Genomic DNA, 19,812 nt, shown 5'->3' with positions numbered 1-19,812 from the left:
CTTTATTAAAAAAAAAAAGGTCAGCCCATCATGACCAATTATCAAATTCAGGGCTATTCTGACCTTTAGCCTTCCAGTTGACTTTTATTTATTTTGCTTATTTACCAATCATACTTCCTCCAAGAATGAACACACCACACGTGCTATTGCACATATCAGGCATGTGCTGTGTGAAAGCATGTACTGCAATGCATTATTAAAACTCAGTGCTTGTTTTTTTTTTGTGTGTGTGTGTGTTTTTTTTTTTTTTTCACTTTGTAAACATCTATGTAAATCTATTAGCTACAGTGCATCACAATATGTTACAGTGCATTGGAGGCGCGCTGTGCAAAAATGTAACACGATCTATTATTCTTTTTATTTTAATTTTTTTTTTTATTCCAGTGCTGGTGTGACATATCGCCTTCTCACCGCCTATCAAACGCCTTCTGTGAATCGCTTTTCAGAGGGGCAGCAGTCATAGCGGGACATGTGAATGAGCCATAAAACCAAAAATATTAATGTAAGAACGCACTACAAACGCATGTAAACATGCACGCGGAACCCCACAACAAGCGCAGTGTAAACAAGACCTTACTGCTGCTTGCAGTGCATTAATAAGTCTTTTTTTTTTAAATAAATAAGTCAATAAAAAAATAGTATTAAGTCAATAAAAAAGTAATAAAATAATAAAAAAAAATAGTATTAAGTCAATAAAAAAGTAATAAAATAATAAAAAAAAATGTTTTTTTATAAGTTAATACAAAAGTATTACAGTAAGTCAATAAGAAAGTAATACAATAATAATAATAAAAATGTTTCAAAGGTCTTTTTTATAAGTTAATACAAAAGTATCAAGTCAATAAAAAAGTATTAAAATAATAATATATGTGTTACAAAAGTATTTTTTATAAGTTAATACAAATGTGTTAAGTCAATGAAAAAAGTATTAACATAATAATAATAATAATAAAAATGTATCAAAAGTATTTTTTTCTAAGTTACTGTAATACAAAAGTATTAAGTCAATAAAAAAGTAATAAAATAATATTAAAAATGCTTCAAAAGTCTTTTTTCTAAGTTAATACTTTTGTATTAAGTCAATAAAAAAAAGTAATAAAATAATAATAAAAATAAAAATGTTTCAAAAGTATTTTTTATAAATGAATACAAAAGTATTAAGTCATTAAGAAAGTAATAAAATAATAATATTAAAAATGTTTCAAAAGTCCCTTTTCAAAATTAATACAAAAGTATTAAGTCAATAGGAAAGTAATACAATAAAAATAATAAAATGGTTCAAAAGTATTTTTTCTACGTTTAATATAAAAGTATTAAGTCAATAAAAAAGTAATAAAATAATAATAATATGTTTCAAAAGTATTTTTTTATAAGTTAATACAAAAGTATTAAGTCAATAAGAAAGTAATAAAATAATAATAATAAAATGTTTCAAAAGTATTTTTTTTATAAATTAATACAAAAATATTAAGTCAATGAAAAAAATATTAATAGAAAAAATACTTTTGAAACATTTTTGTTTTTATTATTAATATTTTATTACTTTCTCATTGACTTAATAGTTTTGTATTAACTTAGAAAAAATACTTTTGAAACATTTTTAATATTATTATTTTGTTACTTTTTTATTGACTTAATACAAAAGTATAAAAAAATACCTTTAAAACATTTTTAATATTAATATTTTCTTATTGACTTTTGTATTAACTTACAAAAAAAAATACTTTTGAAACATCTTTTTATTATTATTATTATTATTATTATTATTATTATATAACTTTTTTTATTGACTTAATACTTTAGTATTAACTTATAAAAAAGACTTTTGAAACATTTTAATTTTTATTATTGTATTACTTTATTATTGACTCAATACTTTTGTATTAACTTAGAAAAAATACTTTTGAAACATTTTTGTTTTTATTAAGTTAATACAAAAGTATTGAGTCAATAATAAAGTAATACAATAATAAAAATTAAAATGTTTCAAAAGTCTTTTTTATAAGTTAATACTAAAGTATTAAGTCAATAAAAAAAGTTATATAATAATAATAATAATAATAATAATAATAAAAAGATGTTTCAAAAGTATTTTTTTTGTAAGTTAATACAAAAGTCAATAAGAAAATAATAATATTAAAAATGTTTCAAAAGTTTTTTTATACTTTTGTATTAAGTCAATAAAAAAGTAATAAAATAATAATATTAAAAAAATTTCAAACGTCTTTTTTCTAAGATAATACAAAACTATTAAGTCAATAAGAAAGTAATAAAATAATAATAATAAAAATAAAAATGTTTCAAAATACTTTTTTTTATAAGTTGATACAAAAATATTAAGTCAATAAAAAAGTAATAAAATAATAAAAAAAAATGTAAATGTCTTTTTTATAAGTTAATACAAAAGTCAAAAAAAATGTAATAAAATAATAAAAATAAAAATGCTTCAAACGTATTTTTTGTAAGTCAATACAAAAGTATTAAGTCAATAAAAACAAAAAATAATAAATCCATTATTTGTTTACCAAATTAAAACAGTATCAATGAATCAATTAAAAAAAATGTTTTTTTTTTTTTTTTACAAATTCATTGTTTTTATTTTTGTTTTTGTAATTTAAAAACCTTTTTTTTTTTTAAGAACTTACCACCAGAATGAGCGTCCCTAGGCACTCGGCGAGGGCTTGCCTCAGCAGTTTGCTCCTGATCCTTAACATAGAATTGACTTTGTTGATAAAATCCTTCTGTCGTCCCATGGTGAGCGCTGTCTGTGTGTCTAGAGAGGAGATGAGATGCTGGAGGGTGAGTGTTCTGGGATCATGTAGTGGAGATGTGTGTGAGGTTTATAAGTTTAGTGTCAGCACCTCCCATAGACTGTACACTGACACTCCTCTCCCATAGACTGTACACTGACACTCCTCTCCCATAGACTGCACAGTGCACACTGACACTCCTCTCCCCACCCAGCTCTCTCTCTCTCTCTCTCTCTCTCTCTCTCTCTCATGGCAAGGGGTGTATTGGAGGGTCTATTGATGCTGGGGGATCTATTGTTTCCTGAGGGGATCTCTTTTTACAGGGGGGGGGGTCTATTGTTACTCGGGGGCTCTTATGCTACTGGGAGACAATCGTTGCTGGGAGACATCAACTGTTGAGGGATGGGGTCTATTGTTGCTAGCTGTTTAGAGTCTATTGCTGCTGGGGGTGCTCCATTGTTGCTGGCTACAGGGGATCTGTTTTACTTCTTATCATTAACAAACTACATACAAATTACTTAGCACCACAAATTGATACTTGGTTCTGTAACCATTGCTGAGAGGTGGGTAGGTAGTGGAACCAAGGAATGGTGCTCAGAGGTGGGTAGGGGGAGGAACCAAGGAATGGTGCTCGGAGGAGGGTAGGGGATGGAACCAAGGAATGGTGCTCGGAACTGGGTAGGTAGTGGAACCAAGGAATGGTGCTCGAATGGTGGGTAGGGGGTGGAACCAAGGAATGGTGCTCGGAGGTGGGTAGGGGGTGGAACCAAGGAATGGTTCTCGGAGGTGGGTAGGGGGTGGAACCAAGGAATGGTGCTCGGAGGTGGGTAGGGGGTGGAACCAAGGAATGGTGCTCGGAGGTGGGTAGGGGGTGGAACCAAGGAATGGTGCTCGGAGGTGGGTAGGGGGTGGAACCAAGGAATGGTTCTCGGAGGTGGGTAGGGGGTGGAACCAAGGAATGGTTCTCGGAGGTGGGTAGGGGGTGGAACCAAGGAATGGTTCTCGGAGGTGGGTAGGGGGTGGAATCAAGGAATGGTTCTCGGAGGTGGGTAGGGGGTGGAACCAAGGAATGGTGCTCGGAGGTGGGTAGGGGGTGGAATCAAGGAATGGTTCTCGGAGGTGGGTAGGAGATGGAACCAAGGAATGGTGCTCGGAGGTGGGTAGGTAGTGGAAGCAAGGAATGGTGCTCGAAAGGTGGGTAGGGGGTGGAACCAAGGAATGGTGCTCAGAGGTGGGTAGGGGGTGGATCCAAGGAATGGTGCTCGGAGGTGGGTAGGGGGTGGAACCAAGGAATGGTTCTAGGAGGTGTGTAGGGGGTGGAACCAAGGAATGGTTCTCGGAGGTGGGTAGGGGGTGGAACCAAGGAATGGTTCTTGGAGGTGGGTAGGGGGTGGAACCAAGGAATGGTGCTCGGAGATGGGTAGGGGGTGGACACAAGAGGTGACTCAGAAGACGGGAGTTCCTGCATCTATTCTCTGAGAAAAAAAGCCCTGCACTTGTTGGGTTCTGGAATCATCGGGATCCCTGAGAATGATGAAATAAATGAGAACTCCGCCTGGGTGACAAATACTGAGCCCTGGGAATTGTATCCATTGTCTGATCTTTTGTTACAATGTATCCAAAGTCAAAAATTTTAATTATTTATTTTCATTTTTGGATAGAGGATTTCCCTTCACTTCCTGTCCTGTAGACACAATATAAAATCTTTAACAGGAGGGACTTGACGTCCAACCGCCGCATATATGCGCCGCCGTATAGTTCTACGGGCGCGTTTCATCAATGCCAGCACATACCAACCATCAGGAATCAGTAGGATAGGCGCCTGCCATGGGTGTCCGCTCCATAGGGCAAGGGCAAGGGGAAAAATCGAGAAGGTGTTGAAGAGTCTCGCGGCCGTGGGCTGTCTAAAGGGGGGTATGCGCTGAAGGGCGAGTCCATCTGTGCTGAAGGGGGGGTCTGTGCTTAAAGGGGGTCCATCTGTGCTGAAGAGGGGGTCTGTGCTGAATGAAGGGGCCTGTGTGGAATGGGGGGGTCTGTGCTGAAGGGGGGGTCCGTCTGTGCTGAATGGAGGGGTCTGTGCAGAATAGGGGGGTCTGTGCTGAAGGGGGGGTCCATTTGTGCTGAATGGAGGGGTCTGTGCAGAATAGGGGGGTCTGTGCTGAATGGGGGGGTCCATCTGTGCTGAATGGAGGGGTCTGTGCTAAAGGCGGGGTCCATCTGTGCTGAGGGGGGGTCTGTACATTCTCTAGGCTATATTTATATGGGCATGGAGTGAAGCTGAATTATCTCAAGAGCTATTTCACACTGCCAGCTGGCCGCGTTAAATGCGACTGTGTATCGCCGATCCCGAAGCGCCCCCCCCTGAAAAAGTTTCAGCGGACGCCCATGGCACCTGCATAGGTGTGCGCACAGGGTGTGCCAGGTGCTTTGCAACTTCCTCCTACTGCCCTGCCCTCCCCCGCTGTACTTCTGGCCCCCCTCCTCTTCTCTCCCACCGGCTGCTGCTGCGGGCACACACGGGGGGCTGTTTTAGGAGCCGGTAATTATGTAATTTAAGTGCCTCATCATCAGTGTCCATCAGTACTGCCTATCAGTGCCCATCAGTACTGCCTATCAGTGCCCATCAGTGCTGCCTATCAGTGCCCATCAGTACTGCCTATCATTGCCTCATCATCAGTGCTGTCTATCAGTGCCCATCAGTACAGCCTATCATTGCCTCATCATCAGTGCTGCCTATCAGTGCCCATCAGTACTGCCTATCATTGCCTCATCATCAGTGCTGCCTATCAGTGCCCATCAGTACTGCCTATCATTGCCTCATCATGAGTGCTGCCGATCAGTGACCATCAGTATTGCCTGTCATTGCCTCATCGTCAGTGCTGCCTATCAGTGCCCATCAGTACTGCCTACGAGTGCCTCCTTATCAGTGTTGCCTATCAGTGCCCATCAGTACTGCCTATCAGTGCCCATCAGTGCTGCCAATCAGTGTCCATGAATGGGTGGGAGAGAAGAGGAGGGAGGCGGCAGCACAGTGGGGGGGGGCAAGGCAGTAGGAGGAATCTGCAATGCACGTGGTGATTAGGGTGTGCCCAGGCACACCTGGCACACTCTGTGCGCACACCTATGCAGGCGCCTATCCTACTGATTCCTTATGGTTGGTATGAGCTGGTGACTGCTGCATAGGCGTGTGCACAGGGTGTGCCAGGTGTGCCTGGGCACACCCTAATCACCACGTGCCTTGCAGATTCCTCCGACTGCCCGGGCAACCCCCCCCCCCCCCCCCCCCGGCTGTGCTGCCGCCTCCCTCCTCTTCTCTCCCACCAGCTGCTGCTGTGGGCACAATAGTTTTCGAATTCAAATAGTTTTCCAATTACAAAGAGAATAAAAATAGAATAGAAAGTAAAAGGAATAGAATTATTTTTTCTATTGTATTTCATTCTTATTGGAAAACTATTTGAATTTGAAAGCGTTTCAAATTTGAAAAATTATTTGAAATTGACTCGAAAACTTTTCGAATCGATTAGAAAACTAAACAAATCCCAAAAACGAAATAAATGAATGAAACAAATTTAACTAAACGAATTTATGTAAATAACGAATCGAAAAAAAAAAAAAATTTTGTTCGTTCTGCACATATCTACTAGTCTCAGTCCCCGATTGGTCCCTGAACTTACCCCATCTAGATCCTCCAGTCCTCCTGGCGCCGGGTGGCATCTTCACAACGGCATGGCTTCCCCTGCCTCTCCTCCTCCCTCTTTCTCGCCAGCCAATACAATTGCCTTTCCTTTCGGCCACTCGGAAAAGGGGTCTTACGACCCACTTCCTGATTGGCCAGGAGGAGAAGCAGTGTGACAATAACGAATGTCATTCGCTATTGTCACACAACTGGGGGAGCCCACTTTTTTTTTTTAAGCCTATTAGAGCCTCTCTGGCTCTGATCACATGCTTTAAAAAAAAAAACTTCCATTGGAATCCATACGTCCGGCAGCCCCCATGTAGATTAGGGAGCCAGACGCATTGATTAGGGGGGGGGCGACGCCCCTGTGTGAAAACAGTGAATTCAGCGCCAAAAAATATAAATAAAAAATAACGAAATAATATAAGCTGCACCTCCTAGACAATACTGATTGTAATAAGTGATATGGAAAATAGAGGGCACTAATGGACAGGCCACCACTGGGGTGGAGCCTGTTGGGCCCCTCCCACAGCTCTGCTCTCTGCACAGTCTCTGTACAGCTCAGTGATGATGTCACTGCTACTTTTGCAAGGTAATTTCTGGATTTGCAAAGGCACTTGTTGCTCACAAAGTGGATTTGTATCCTTTCTGGCTATTGATGAATATATTTAAATTAAAGTTTTGTGCTTTTTTGTCTGTCCAGAGTTCAGTTTTAAGAATTTCGGGCAGGGAAATCCTGTTGGAGTTTCTGAAATTAGAAGCCACAGGCTGACTCACTTATACATAAAATAGAATTTTTTAGCCAACTGGCCCTTTAATTTTCCATTTTGGTCGGCGCTGGATTCACCTTTCTACATCTAGGATTGAGACTTCCTTCACACGTGTTGCGTTGCGGAAATGTGCGCAAAGTCACAAGATTTCCTGCAACGCACCAAAATGCACTACGCCCCTTTTACAGACCTGCGAAACTGCCTTTATTCTTGACGGCAACCCTATGCATCTTGCTGATGCGCATGCGCGTGCACATCATGCCAAAGTGCATGAGATCACAGGTTTGTAACAATTTAACCACTTCAGCACCGGAAGAATTTACCCCCTTCCTGACCAGAGCACTTATTGCGATTCTGCGTCGCATTAACTGACAATTGCGCGGTCGTGCGACGTTGCACGCAAACAAAATTGACGTCCTTTTTTCCCCACAAATAGAGATTTATTTTGGTGGTATTTGATCACCTCTACGTTTTTTTTTTTCTGTGCTATAAACAAAAAAATAGCAAAAATGTTGAAAAAAAAAAATACAATGGGCCAGATTCTCAGAAGAGTTACGCCGGTGTATCTACTAATACACCGGCGTAATTCGAATTTCCCGCCGGCGTATCATTGTTTTGTTTTCACAAAACAATGATACGCCGGATTTAGGCTAGGATCCGACTAGTGTAAGACACTTACACCGTCGGATCCTAAATGCAATACAACGCCGACCGCTAGGTGGCGTTTACGTTCAGGTCTCATTTGTTTATGCAAATGAGCCTGATACGCCGTTTCCCGAACGAATTCGCGTCGCGTAGCCGTCGCTTACGTCGTTTGCGTAAGCGTAAGGTTACCCCTGCTATATGAGGGGTAACCTTACGCCAGTCCGCCGTATGCCATGTTAAGTATGGCGTCGGGTCCGCGTCGTCTTTTCCCGTCGGGTACATCGTTTTCCTAAGTCGTTCTTGAATACGACTTTACATCAATGACACACACGTCGGCGTCATTGACGTTTTCCGTCGAGAACTGGAGCATGCGCACTGGGCTATTTTAAGCCCGACGCATGCGCAGTTCGATCGGCACGGGGGCACGCTTAATTTAAATACAAGCCGCCCCCTTTGAATTACGCGGGGATACGCCGGGCCATTTACACCACGCCGCCGCAAATTACGGAGCAAGTGCTTTGCGAATAAGGCACTTGCTCCAGTAAGTTGCGGTGGCGTAGTGTAAATGACTTACACTACGCCGGCGGCGTATCTACGAGAATCTGGCCCAATATTTTTTACTTTTTGCTATAATAAATATCCCCCTTTTTTTTTTTTACAAAAATCTATTTTTTTCCTCAGTTTGGGTCGATACGTATTCTTCTACATATTTTTGGTAATAAAAATCGTGATAAGTGTTTATTGATTGGTTCGCGCAAAAGTTAAGTAGCTAGATTCACATAGAGTTAGGTCGGCGTATCAGTAGATACGCCGACCTAACTCAGAATCTGCGCCGACCTAAGTTTAAGTGTATTCTCAAACAGAGATACACTTAAACCTATCTAAGGCTTGCGTCGTCCTATCTTAGGGTGCAATATTTAGGCTGGCCGCTAGTTGGCGCTTCCATTGCGGTCGGCGTAGAATATGTAAATCACTAGATACACCTATTCATGAATGTACACCCGGCCGAAACAAGTACAGATACGCCGTTTACGTAACGCTTTATCAGGCCTAAAGTTATTCCAACAAATAGTAATGTTAAAGTATGGCCGCCGTTCCCGCTTCGAAATTCGAAAATTTTACGTTGTTTGCGTAAGTCATCCGTGAATAGGGATTTACGTAATTTACGTCCACGTTGAAATCAATAGGCCCGCGCGGCGTACGTTGTCGCAATGCACACTGGGAAATGTAGGCGGACGGCGCATGCGCCGTTCCAAAAAGACGTCAATCACGTCAGGTCAAACAAAATTAACATAAAACACGCCCCCTCAGCCCATTTTGAATTAGGCGCGCTTGCGCCCGCCGCATTTACGCTACGCCACCGTAAGTTAGGAGGCAAGTACTTTGAGAATACAGTACTTGCCTCTCTTACTTAAGGCGGCGTAGCGTAAATACGATACGCTACGCCGCCTTAAAGTTGCGCGGGGCTACGTGAATCTAGCTAATAGCATCTACAAAATAGGGAATATATTTATGCCATGTTTTTTATTAGTAATGGCGGCGATCTGCGATTTTAATCGGGACTGCGACATTATGGCGGACACATTGGACCCTTTTGACACTATTTTGGGACCATTCACATTTATACAGCGATCAGTGCTATAACAATGCACTGATTACTGTGTAAATGACACTGGCAGGGAAGGGGGTTGAACACTAGGGGGCGATCAAGTGGTTAAGTGTGTCCTAGGGAGTGATTCTAACTGTGGGGGCGATGGGCTACCAGTGACATGACAGCGATCACTGCTCATGTGGCTAGGCAGAACAGGGAAAATGCCTTGTTTACATAGGCTTCTCCCCGTTTGGCCTCTCGGTCTCACGCCGGCGAACATCGAGTTTGTGGCATGTGCGCACCTGCGGCGTGCGTGCGCCTGCAAGGCATCAAATTCAAAGGGACGTACCTGTACACCCATTTGCCTGCCTGTGCCATTCTGACGACGTATATGTGTGTGCGCACCGGTCGGCAAGTGGTTAAAAGGGTGCAAGCTCCTTTTTTTTGTGCGTTTCTCACTCACAGGACAAACCATTGAAACTGATGGGCTGTCCTAAACGCGACGTGCAGGAATGCGCAAAAAAAAGCACACTCTGTGCTTGCATCGATCGCACCTTGCTACCGTACCTGTCAGCTGGGAATTCCTTCACTGTCGCTCTATAAAATTCCACGCTTGTCGCAACATGAAGACAATTTCATCCCCTCGGACAGTTTCTGGTGGGGGGGGAGGGGGGCGACTCGCGGCTCGCTTGGCATTCCTTTATGTAGAAATCCTCAAAGTCTGTAGACGACACAGGTAGACGATGGAACAAAAACCCAGTTTGGCTACGTTTAGATGTGCGCCTAAATTGGAACGCTTCTTAGAGGCGCTTGACTGGAGGTCAGGCGGTGATATAATTGCCTTCTTGGGGCCGTTTTTAACCCCACAAATGCCGCGCCAACCTGCTGCAACAACATGCAGGGCACCTGATTGCGTCACAATCTCGCTTGCTTGAATCGGTCGCGTTTGGCAGCGCTATTTTTTTTAGGAGATTATGGGGCCCCCAGGCAATAGATTATGGGGCCACACAGAATACACACACACAGACAGTATACATACACAGTATTCACACACAGAAACACAATATACACACACAGAAAACACACACTGAAAAGGTACCGGAGAGGCGGGGCAGCTATAATCTTGGGATTTTTAGACCAAAAGGATATCGGTAAGGGACACTTCAGGGACAGATGTAAAAAAACACAGATTTTTACATACTGTCCCTGGTTTTACTGTGTCTGGCAACCCTGATGGGGCCTCCTAGGGGCATGGGGCCCGAGAGCCTAAATGGTCAGTCCGCCCCTGGCCCCGGCTTTATGGCCTACCTGGCCGGGGCGTGTGTGCCACACGGTGTTCCTGGTTCCGGGGCCAAGCTGGCCCGGAGAATCTGAACAGCGACGGGGACCCAGTGAGTGACTGGGTTCCCACCATTGCGGATTCCAAGCTGTACTGCTGTTCGGTGGGGATTCAGTCTGAGGAGCGCCATTGAGAGGCTGGCGGTCCAAAAGGGCCTGGACAAACCACCGGGGATCGAGGTAGCCGGACACTGAGGGATTGATCCCCTGTCAGTCGGCATCTGGGCGACAAGTTGAAGGAGATCCAGGCGTAACTCATCTAAGGAGAGATATCTCCAAGAATTCAATACAGAGAGGACCTGTGGCAGAGATATCTTTCTGAGGCTCACCGAGGAGGGTCTGTGGCAGAGGTATCTTTCTGAGGCTCACTGAGGAGGGTCTGTGGCAGAGGTATCTTTCTGAGGCTCACCGAGGAGGGCCTGTGGCAGAGGTATCTTTCTGAGGCTCACTGAGGAGGGCCTGTGGCAGAGGTATCTTTCTGAGGCTCACCGAGGAGGGCCTGTGGCAGAGGTATCTTTCTGAGGCTCACTGAGGAGGGTCTGTGGCAGAGGTATCTTTCTGAGGCTCACTGAGGAGGGCCTGTGGCAGAGGTATCTTTCTGAGGCTCACCAAGGAGGGCCTGTGGCAGAGGTATCTTTCTGAGGCTCACCGAGGAGGGCCTGTGGCAGAGGTATCTTTCTGAGGCTCACCGAGGAGGGTCTGTGGCAGAGGTATCTTTCTGAGGCTCACCGAGGAGGGTCTGTGGCAGAGGTATCTTTCTGAGGCTCACCGAGGAGGGTCTGTGGCAGGGACTTGTTCCTACAATTCAGTGGCGTCTCCAGCTTTCATATTTAGGGGGGGCACATGGGGGGACAAAAGTAGGGGGGCCAACTATAAAATGCAATTATATATATATATATATATATATATAATCTCCTGGGGCCCTTTACTACGATCCCACTATGGGCCCTTTCATATGTTCTGCAGTGAGCTCCCTTCCTACTATACTGGGCCCCCCCAGGGTGGCAGAAAACAAGAGATATATGTCACCAGCACACCAAGAAAATATAAGGGTCCAAAGCAGTGGGAGAACTATCATTGTTGCAAAGGTTGTCTTACCACCGGGCCCTGGGGTTCTGCCACAGTGGGGGATCCCCAGCTGTCCTGTCCCTGCTATTTACAGAGCTGGTCTGGCGTCTGTCTCCTTGGCAGCGGCGGCAGTCTATTAGGACCTAGTGCTGGTGACATTATGGGTGCATGCAGGGGAAGGCTGGCACTATTGGTTATAGAGAGCTGAGCCCCCAGCTGGTCACCTAGCAGCAGTAATGCTGTATAACCTTCTCTGTTGACATGCTGATCGGCATGTGATCCAAGTGATGCTCCCAGTCAGATCTAATAAACACAGTATTTATTAGCATCAAGAGTACAAGCACATAAATATAATCAACCGTATGATCAGCAGCCATGTGGGCTCTATGCCTGTAAAGTGTGGGCTTTGATCAATAAAATCACTGATATTTATGACTAGGATTTGACTAAGAGCATCACCTGGATTGCATCCCGATCAGCATGTCAGAGAAGGGTCCACTGCTGCTAAGCAACCTGCAGGGAGCTCAACTGTCTACAACCAATAGAGATGGGCTCGGGTGTGTTTGAAATCCCACATGCCCGATCCCGCCAGGAAGCCGACACTCCACAGTGCTAATCAATGTATGGGCTGCCTAAGAGCTAAGACCAGCCATAGACAGTTTAAATCTCAGCTGGTTCAGCATAAACTGGCTGAGATTTGAACCATTAATGAGCAGATTCTCTTATAATTATCACTAGTGGTTGCTGTATAGTCACTAGTGATAATCACTGTTTGTCGGGAGAATACAATTGCTGGGCAGGAGGGATATTCCCCTGTCACCACTGTCTGTTGATGGGGGAATCATGCAAGTTTCTTTCCTGCAATCTGTGGATGCAGGAAAGAAATTTGCACCGTATATTATCTGCCTAACTGAAAGTGAAAGTAAATTGTGAATGTTTTGAAAGAACAGGAGAGGGGGAGGGAGACAAATGGGGGGGAGAGAAGGGATGGAGATAATGTAGTTCAGTGATTACAGTGTACTGCAGTCTGCAGTGCACACACTTAAACACGGTCCAGGCTAGAATATCTGGTTGTGTGAGCGCTTGCATTATGCAGTGTCGGCGAGCAGAGGGAGGGGGAGGAATCCCCCGCAGAGCTGACTGGGATCGCTCTCCCTCTCGGGGAGCAAAATACAAAAATTGCAAAAAAAAATCTTTTTGGGGGGGGCACATGGTGGGGCACAGCATGATGTTGGGGGGGTCAGGGCCCCCTCTGGCCCCCCCTAGGGACGCCTCTGCTACAATTGTCCGAGTGATACTCCGGCTGCCAGGTCAGTGAGAGAGGCCTGTCTGGGTACACTAAACCCAATCCGGCAGGAGTGGCGCAGAGAAGTGTTACGCTTGGGAGCAGGACTGTTTCCTTATCTTCACGCCTGAATCTGCTGTTCTACCTTCTTCCTCAACTATACTTTCCTCACCACAAGTTTACTGTTTTTACCCGGCTGGGTAATAAAGAGCACAGCAAAGAGCACCTGTCATGGACATGGGATTATAAGCAGGATGCCTGGACATATCAATAACTTGAGACCACACACTTTAATGTTTAATATCTATTATATATTTATTTATTTATTTGGATAAAATGTGGCCGCGGCATAACCATTGGTTTAATTAAAATAATCATAAAATATTAACATCACATATTCACCTTAAACCAATCAACTGTACCAAATAAAATGACAGCTCAGCCACTAAGACTCAAGCTGCATGAATTCCCTTAAATTATTCCATAAACTATCCCCTTTAACTAACCTGAAAATTTGGACTTACCACATGGCTATAACCACGACAGGGGAAGGGGGGGTGGGGAGATCCGCTGTTGGTTCTCCCCTGGAACGACTGGCCCCGATCCAACGGAACCAGCTCTTTAACCACTTAAGGACCGGACCAATATGCTGCTAAATGACCCAAGGGTTTTTTACAATTCGGCACTGCGTCGCTTTAACAGACAATTGCGCGGTCGTGCGACGTGGCTCCAAAACAAAATTGGCGTCCTTTTTTCCCCACAAATAGAGCTTTCTTTTGGTGGTATTTGATCACCTCTGCGGTTTTTATTTTTTGCGCTATAAACAAAAATAGAGCGACAATTTTGAAAAAAATGCAATATTTTTTACTTTTTGCTATAATAAATATCCCCAAAACATATATAAAAAAAAAATTGTTTCCTCAGTTTAGGCCGATACGTATTCTTCTACCTATTTTTGGTAAAAAAAAACGCAATAAGCATTTATCGATTGGTTTGCGCAAAATTTATAGCGTTTACAAAATAGGGGATAGTTTTATTATTATTATTTTTTTTACTACTAATGGCGGCGATCAGCGATTTTTTCCGTGACTGCGACATTATGGCGGACACTTCGGACAATTTTGACACATTTTTGGGACCATTGTCATTTTCACAGCAAAAAAATGCATTTAAATTGCATTGTTTATTGTGAAAATGACAGTTGCAGTTTGGGAGTTAACCACAGGGGGCGCTGTAGGAGTTATGTTTCACCTAGTGTGTGTTTACAACTGTAGGGGGGTGTGGCTGTAGGACTGACGTCATCGATCGAGTCTCCCTATAAAAGGGATGACACGATCGATGCAGCCGCCACAGTGAAGCACGGGGAAGCCGTGTTTACATACGGCTCTCCCCGTTCTTCAGCTCCGGGGAGCGATCGCGAGGAGGTGGCTAGAAACGAATAGCCGCACCCTCGTCCCGGATCGCTCCTGAAGCCACGGGAACCGCCGCATGTACCGGGGGGGGGTCCTGGTCGGACCCCCGACCCACGTCTAGGCAGGGACGTACAGGTACGCCAATGTGCCTGTCCGTGCCATTCTGCCGACGTATATGTACATGCGGCGGTCCGGAAGTGGTTAAATAGGGATTTTCCCAAAGCTGGAAAGTTCTGGAAGGTTAGATGACCCTAACTGACCTATCCTGAACCCCTAAACTTCACCATTTTCCCCAGTAACTGAAATGTCTTAACCAATCCTAACCTTTCCCGCCTAACCCAAATACTGACCTATCCCAGCCTCCACTCTTACCCCTAGCAACTCACTGGGCTTAACCAATCCAAAGAATTCCCGCCTAAACACCACAGGGAACCCAGAAACTGCCCCCTGCCATGAATCCCATGAGGAAAAGGGGGGCCTGGAAACAGCCTTATCCCCCTTTTCCCCATATTCCTTTATTTCTACTATATGCAATATGCTGCGCATCATCCACCCCTAGGAATTCGGAGGAGCCATGAGGTAATGTGCCGCCCAAAACATCCAGCAACTCCTCCGGGGGTAATGCTACACATATGATATCAAGCATTGTAAGCTTTGCTGTGTGTTGGTTGTATGGTGAAGCCCTTGGGAAGACGTTGAGCAATGCGCTTTTATAAGTTGTTTTGTGCGCTCTCATGTTGGCTCAGCTAGAATGTCAAGCACGGATCATTCATTGCGCAATGTAACAATTCAGAATAATGAATGTAAAGCAACTGTATATGTTTGGGTCAATGCTTCTCAATGACCGTAGCGTGTACTTTATGTGCAGGATGGTCCAGGAGCTTGTATTGTTCTATTATGTATATTTGACATATTTACATATTGGAATGTTTATAGATTAAGACTCCGTTGACACTGCGCATTTTGGAATCGCAGGCAGAATCACTGCGATCTAGGGTGACCACGTGTCCCGGATTGCCCGGGACAGTCCCGCATTTTGCAGGTCTGTCCCGGGCACATTCATTCCAGGACAATACAGTGTCCCGGAATGAAACTGACACAGCCGCCCCCCCGGGCCAATCTGATGCCCCCAAAAAAAGCCGCCACATCACCGCTTTACTCACTGACAGTACTTGTCCTGGCCGGGAATGCCTGGAGGAGCACAATCCCCGCCCCCTGCTTGTAATTGGAGAAATCATGAATCCCGCCTCTTGTGTCCAATCCCTGTGCTGTGATTCGTTACAGCACAAGCTGATTTTTGGGAAGGGAGGGTGTCCCTGAATGGTAGTTTGGAAATGTGGTCACCCTACCGCGATTCTGCCCACGATTCAAAATCACATGGCAATCGCAGCACAACAATCCTTCAATCAAAAGAAGAGGAATCTGCTGCTCCAGGTGTGTGCAATACCTAGATTGGAACCAAGTAGGAGTGCTAGCCCCCCCCGGCCCGCCTCCGTTAAAACTTGAGAAAAAGAAGAAATGGCTGCACATCAAAAGTTTTCAAAAGTGCCATTTATTGCAGACGATCAACATACACCGGGGACACCAGGTGTTAGTCACGTAGACGCGTTTCACACATCTGATCTGTGCTTAATCATGATTAAGCACTAGGGATGAGCTTTGAGTTTGAGTCGAACTCATGTTCGACTCGAACATTGCCTGTTGTGCAAAAGACCGGGCTTTCCCAGTGACGTACGAGGGTGCGTCAGAGGGGGCGGGGTCACGTGACGGGTGGTCGCTTCCCCTATATAAGAAATGTCAAAGCTCCAGCGCGTCATTCCGCTGGGCTGTGTCCAGCGGAGAGTGGAGCACACCTGCTGCGCTCTGGACGGATGGATCTTCTCATCGCTGGACCGGACCGCTGATTACCCGTCGCTGGAGAGATCATATGTCGCTGGATAGAAGACAACGTTGGAGCAGGGAGCCGCATCGAGAGTGGATTACCACCGCTGGATTTTTTATTTTTTTTTATTAATAAAGGAATTTTTTCTACGGTGTGTGTGTGTTTTTTTTTAACTATTTACACTTCCTTCGTGAAATGGTAGAGGTACAGTGTACTCCATTACCAATTCACATAGGGGGGGGCAGGATCTGGTGGTCCCCTTTGTTAAAGGGGTCTTCCAGAATCTGATAAGCCCCCCGCCTGCAGACCCCCACAACCACCGGGCAAGGGTTGTGGGGATGAGACCCTTGTCCCCACCAACATGGCGACATCCTCACCATGTTGAGGGCATGTGGCCTGGTGCGGTTCAGGAGAGGGGGGGGCGCACACTCTCCCCCCCTCTTTTCTGCGGCCGGCCAGGTTAACGTGCTCGGATAAGGGTCTGGTGTGGATTTTTGGGGGAACTCCACGCCATTTTTTTTTAAATTTGGGGTGGAGTTCCCCTTAAAATCCACACCAGACCTGAAGGGTCTGGTATGGATATTTGGGGGGAACCCCACGTCATTTTTTTTTTAAATTGACGGCGGGGTTCCCCTTAATATCCATATCAGACCTGAAGGGCCTGTTAGTGGGATTTGGGGGGACCCCCACGTTTTTTTTTATGAATGAATCATCTCTGAATTGCCAGAGCCGACAATTCATTAGAGCCGCAAAGCCGGTTTTAAATGCCTTTTTTTCTTTCACCACTTTTTACGGAGAGCTCCGCCTTAACGTCGGTTCTGTGTTATGGCCTATCCCTCTGTTGGCCACTTGGGGCATGAGTGCGCACCCTCTTCCCATCCCCACATGGGCATCGCCCACAAATATGTTGACCATCACTGTATTATACCAACCAATCCCAGGAATTGCACTCACACACTACACAAGGTTGATATGAACATATAATTGGCTTCTAGGGGGTGACCGCACTTTGCTAAGTACCATCTGCGGCTGTTTGGATTACGGGGAGCGCACACTCTAACTGCCATTTCCTGAGCTGTTTCTGGTAATTAGTGGCTTATGGTCTTTGGGATAAGCCACATTAACATGAAAAGTGTAATGCAGCACTTGTCCTGGGATATAAAACACGGGAGTGATCTCCCCCCGAGCCCAGGAATTATAGAGGACAAATTACAGAGAGAAAACCGCAGGATGAGGATTCTTCTCCTCGGCAGCCACCCGGGGACCAGAAATATTACGTAACTGGGAATCTAAACCCATCAATCCCTGAGGTATCACCGAGAACAGGGCTTAGAAAAACAAACTAAAAAAAACAAAACAATTGCAGCCTCACTGTGCCCATCAAACGCAGCTACTGTGCCCATCAATTGCCGCCACTGTGCCCATCAATTGTCGCCACTGTGCCATGCCATCAATTGTCGCCACTGTGCCATCAATTGTCGCCACTGTGCCATCAATTGTCGCCACTGTGCCATGCCATCAAATGCAGCCATTGTGCCATGCCATCAAACGCAGCTACTGTGCCATCATTTATGGCCACTGTGCCCATCAATTGTCACCACTGTGCCATGCCATCAAACGCAGCCACTGTGCCTATTAAACGCAGCCACTGTGCCATCAATTGTCGCCACTGTGTCCATCAATTGCCACCACTGTGCCATGCCATCAAACGCAGCCACTGCGCCATCAATTGTCGCCACTGTGCCATCAATTGTCACCACTGTGCCATCAATTGACGCCACTGTGCCATGCCATCAAACGCAGCCACTGTGCCATCAATTGTCGCCGCTGTGCCATGCCATCAAACGCAGCCACTGTGCTATGCCATCAAACGCAGCCACTGTGCCCATTAACTGTCACCACTGTGCCCATCAATTGTCGACACTGTGTCATGCCATCAATTGTCGCCACTGTGCCATCAATTGTTGCCACTGTGCCATGCCATCAAATGCAGCCACTGTGCCATGCCATCAAACGCAGCCACTGTGCCATCATTTATCGCCACTGTGCCCATCAATTGTCACCACTGTGCCATGCCATCAAATGCAGCCACTGTGCCATCAATTGTCACCACTGTGCCCATCAATTGTCACCACTGTGCCATCCCATAAAACGCAAAGGGAATAATTATTTCTTAGACTGTTGTCACCGGAACAAGTGTCCCCATTAGAAGATTTCCCCTCTATTCCTATTCTGGTGACACCTAAAACTTATAATTTTTGCCCCATGTTTAGTCCTGGTGCCAATGGTCACCACGACCCGTTTTGGCACTTCTCTTACTCATTTTGTAAGCCCAGCAATGTTTGCAAACACAGGGCCAGATTCAGATAACCCTGCGTAATGTTGTGCGGGCATAACATATCTCTGATACGTTACGCCGCCGTAAATTAGGGCACAAGTTCCGTATTCAGAAAGAACTTGCGCCCTAAGTTACGGCGGCGTAACGTATGTGGGCCGGCATAAGCCCGCCTAATTCAAATGGGGGTGATGTGGGCGTGTTTTATTTAAATGAATGGTGATCCCGCGTTTTTTACGTTTACGAAATTCCGCCGCAAATCGTCATTGCTTTCGACGTGAACGTAAACGATGTAAAGAAATGCGCCGGGCATACGTACGTTTGGGAATCGGCGTATCTACCTAATTAGCATATTCCTCGCGTAAATCGACGGAAGCGCCACCTAGTGGCCAGCGTAAAATTGCAACTAAGATACAACGGTGTAAGAGACGGTGTAAGAGACTTACGCCGGTCGGATCTTAGACAAATCTATGCGTAATTGATTCGAAGAATCAGGCGCATAGATACGACGCCGCAACTCAGAGATACGACGGCGTATCTGGAGATACGCCGTCGTATCTCGTACCTGAATCTGGCCCAAAGTGTTAAAGCTGAACTCGGGATCAACAAATATTGTCCATATATACAGTGTCTTGAAAAAGTTTTCATACCCCTTGAAATTTTCCAAATTTTCTCATGTTACAACCAAAAACATAAATGTATTTTATTGGGATTTTATGTGATGGACCAACACAAAGTGCCACATAATTGTGAAGTGGAAGGAAAATGATAAATGGTTTTCATTTTCTTTTACAAAAAAATATGTGAAAAGTGTGGCGTGTATTTGTATTCAGCCCCCTTTGCTCTGATACCCCTAACTAAAATCTAGTGGAGCCAGTTGCCTTCAGAAGTCACCTAATTATTAAATAGAGTCCTCCTGTGTGTAATTTAATCTCAGTATAAATACAACTGTTCTGTGAAGCCCTCAGAGGTTTGTTGGAGAACTTTAGTGAACAAACAGCATCATGAAGGCCAAGGAACACACCAGACAGGTCAGGGACAAAGTTGTGGAGAAGTATAA

At 44.8% G+C, this 19,812-nt stretch overlaps 1 protein-coding gene across 1 annotated transcript in view; it reads right to left on the bottom strand.

The window, feature by feature from the left end:
* The window catches only part of AQP3 (aquaporin 3 (Gill blood group)), a 65,616-nt gene extending 62,717 nt beyond the window's left edge, over nt 1–2,899 (bottom strand). Inside the window, exon 1 of the mRNA XM_040336051.1 lies at nt 2,646–2,899. Coding sequence (XP_040191985.1) covers nt 2,646–2,753 — 108 coding nt within the window. The 5' untranslated portion in view covers nt 2,754–2,899. The remainder of the gene's footprint in view (nt 1–2,645) is intronic.
* Between the last annotated feature and the right edge of the window lie 16,913 nt (nt 2,900–19,812).

The sequence above is a fragment of the Rana temporaria genome, chromosome 1 (genome assembly GCF_905171775.1).
Source record: "Rana temporaria chromosome 1, aRanTem1.1, whole genome shotgun sequence".
Lineage (NCBI taxonomy): Eukaryota > Metazoa > Chordata > Amphibia > Anura > Ranidae > Rana > Rana temporaria.
This window is presented reverse-complemented; position numbering and strand designations above follow the sequence as displayed.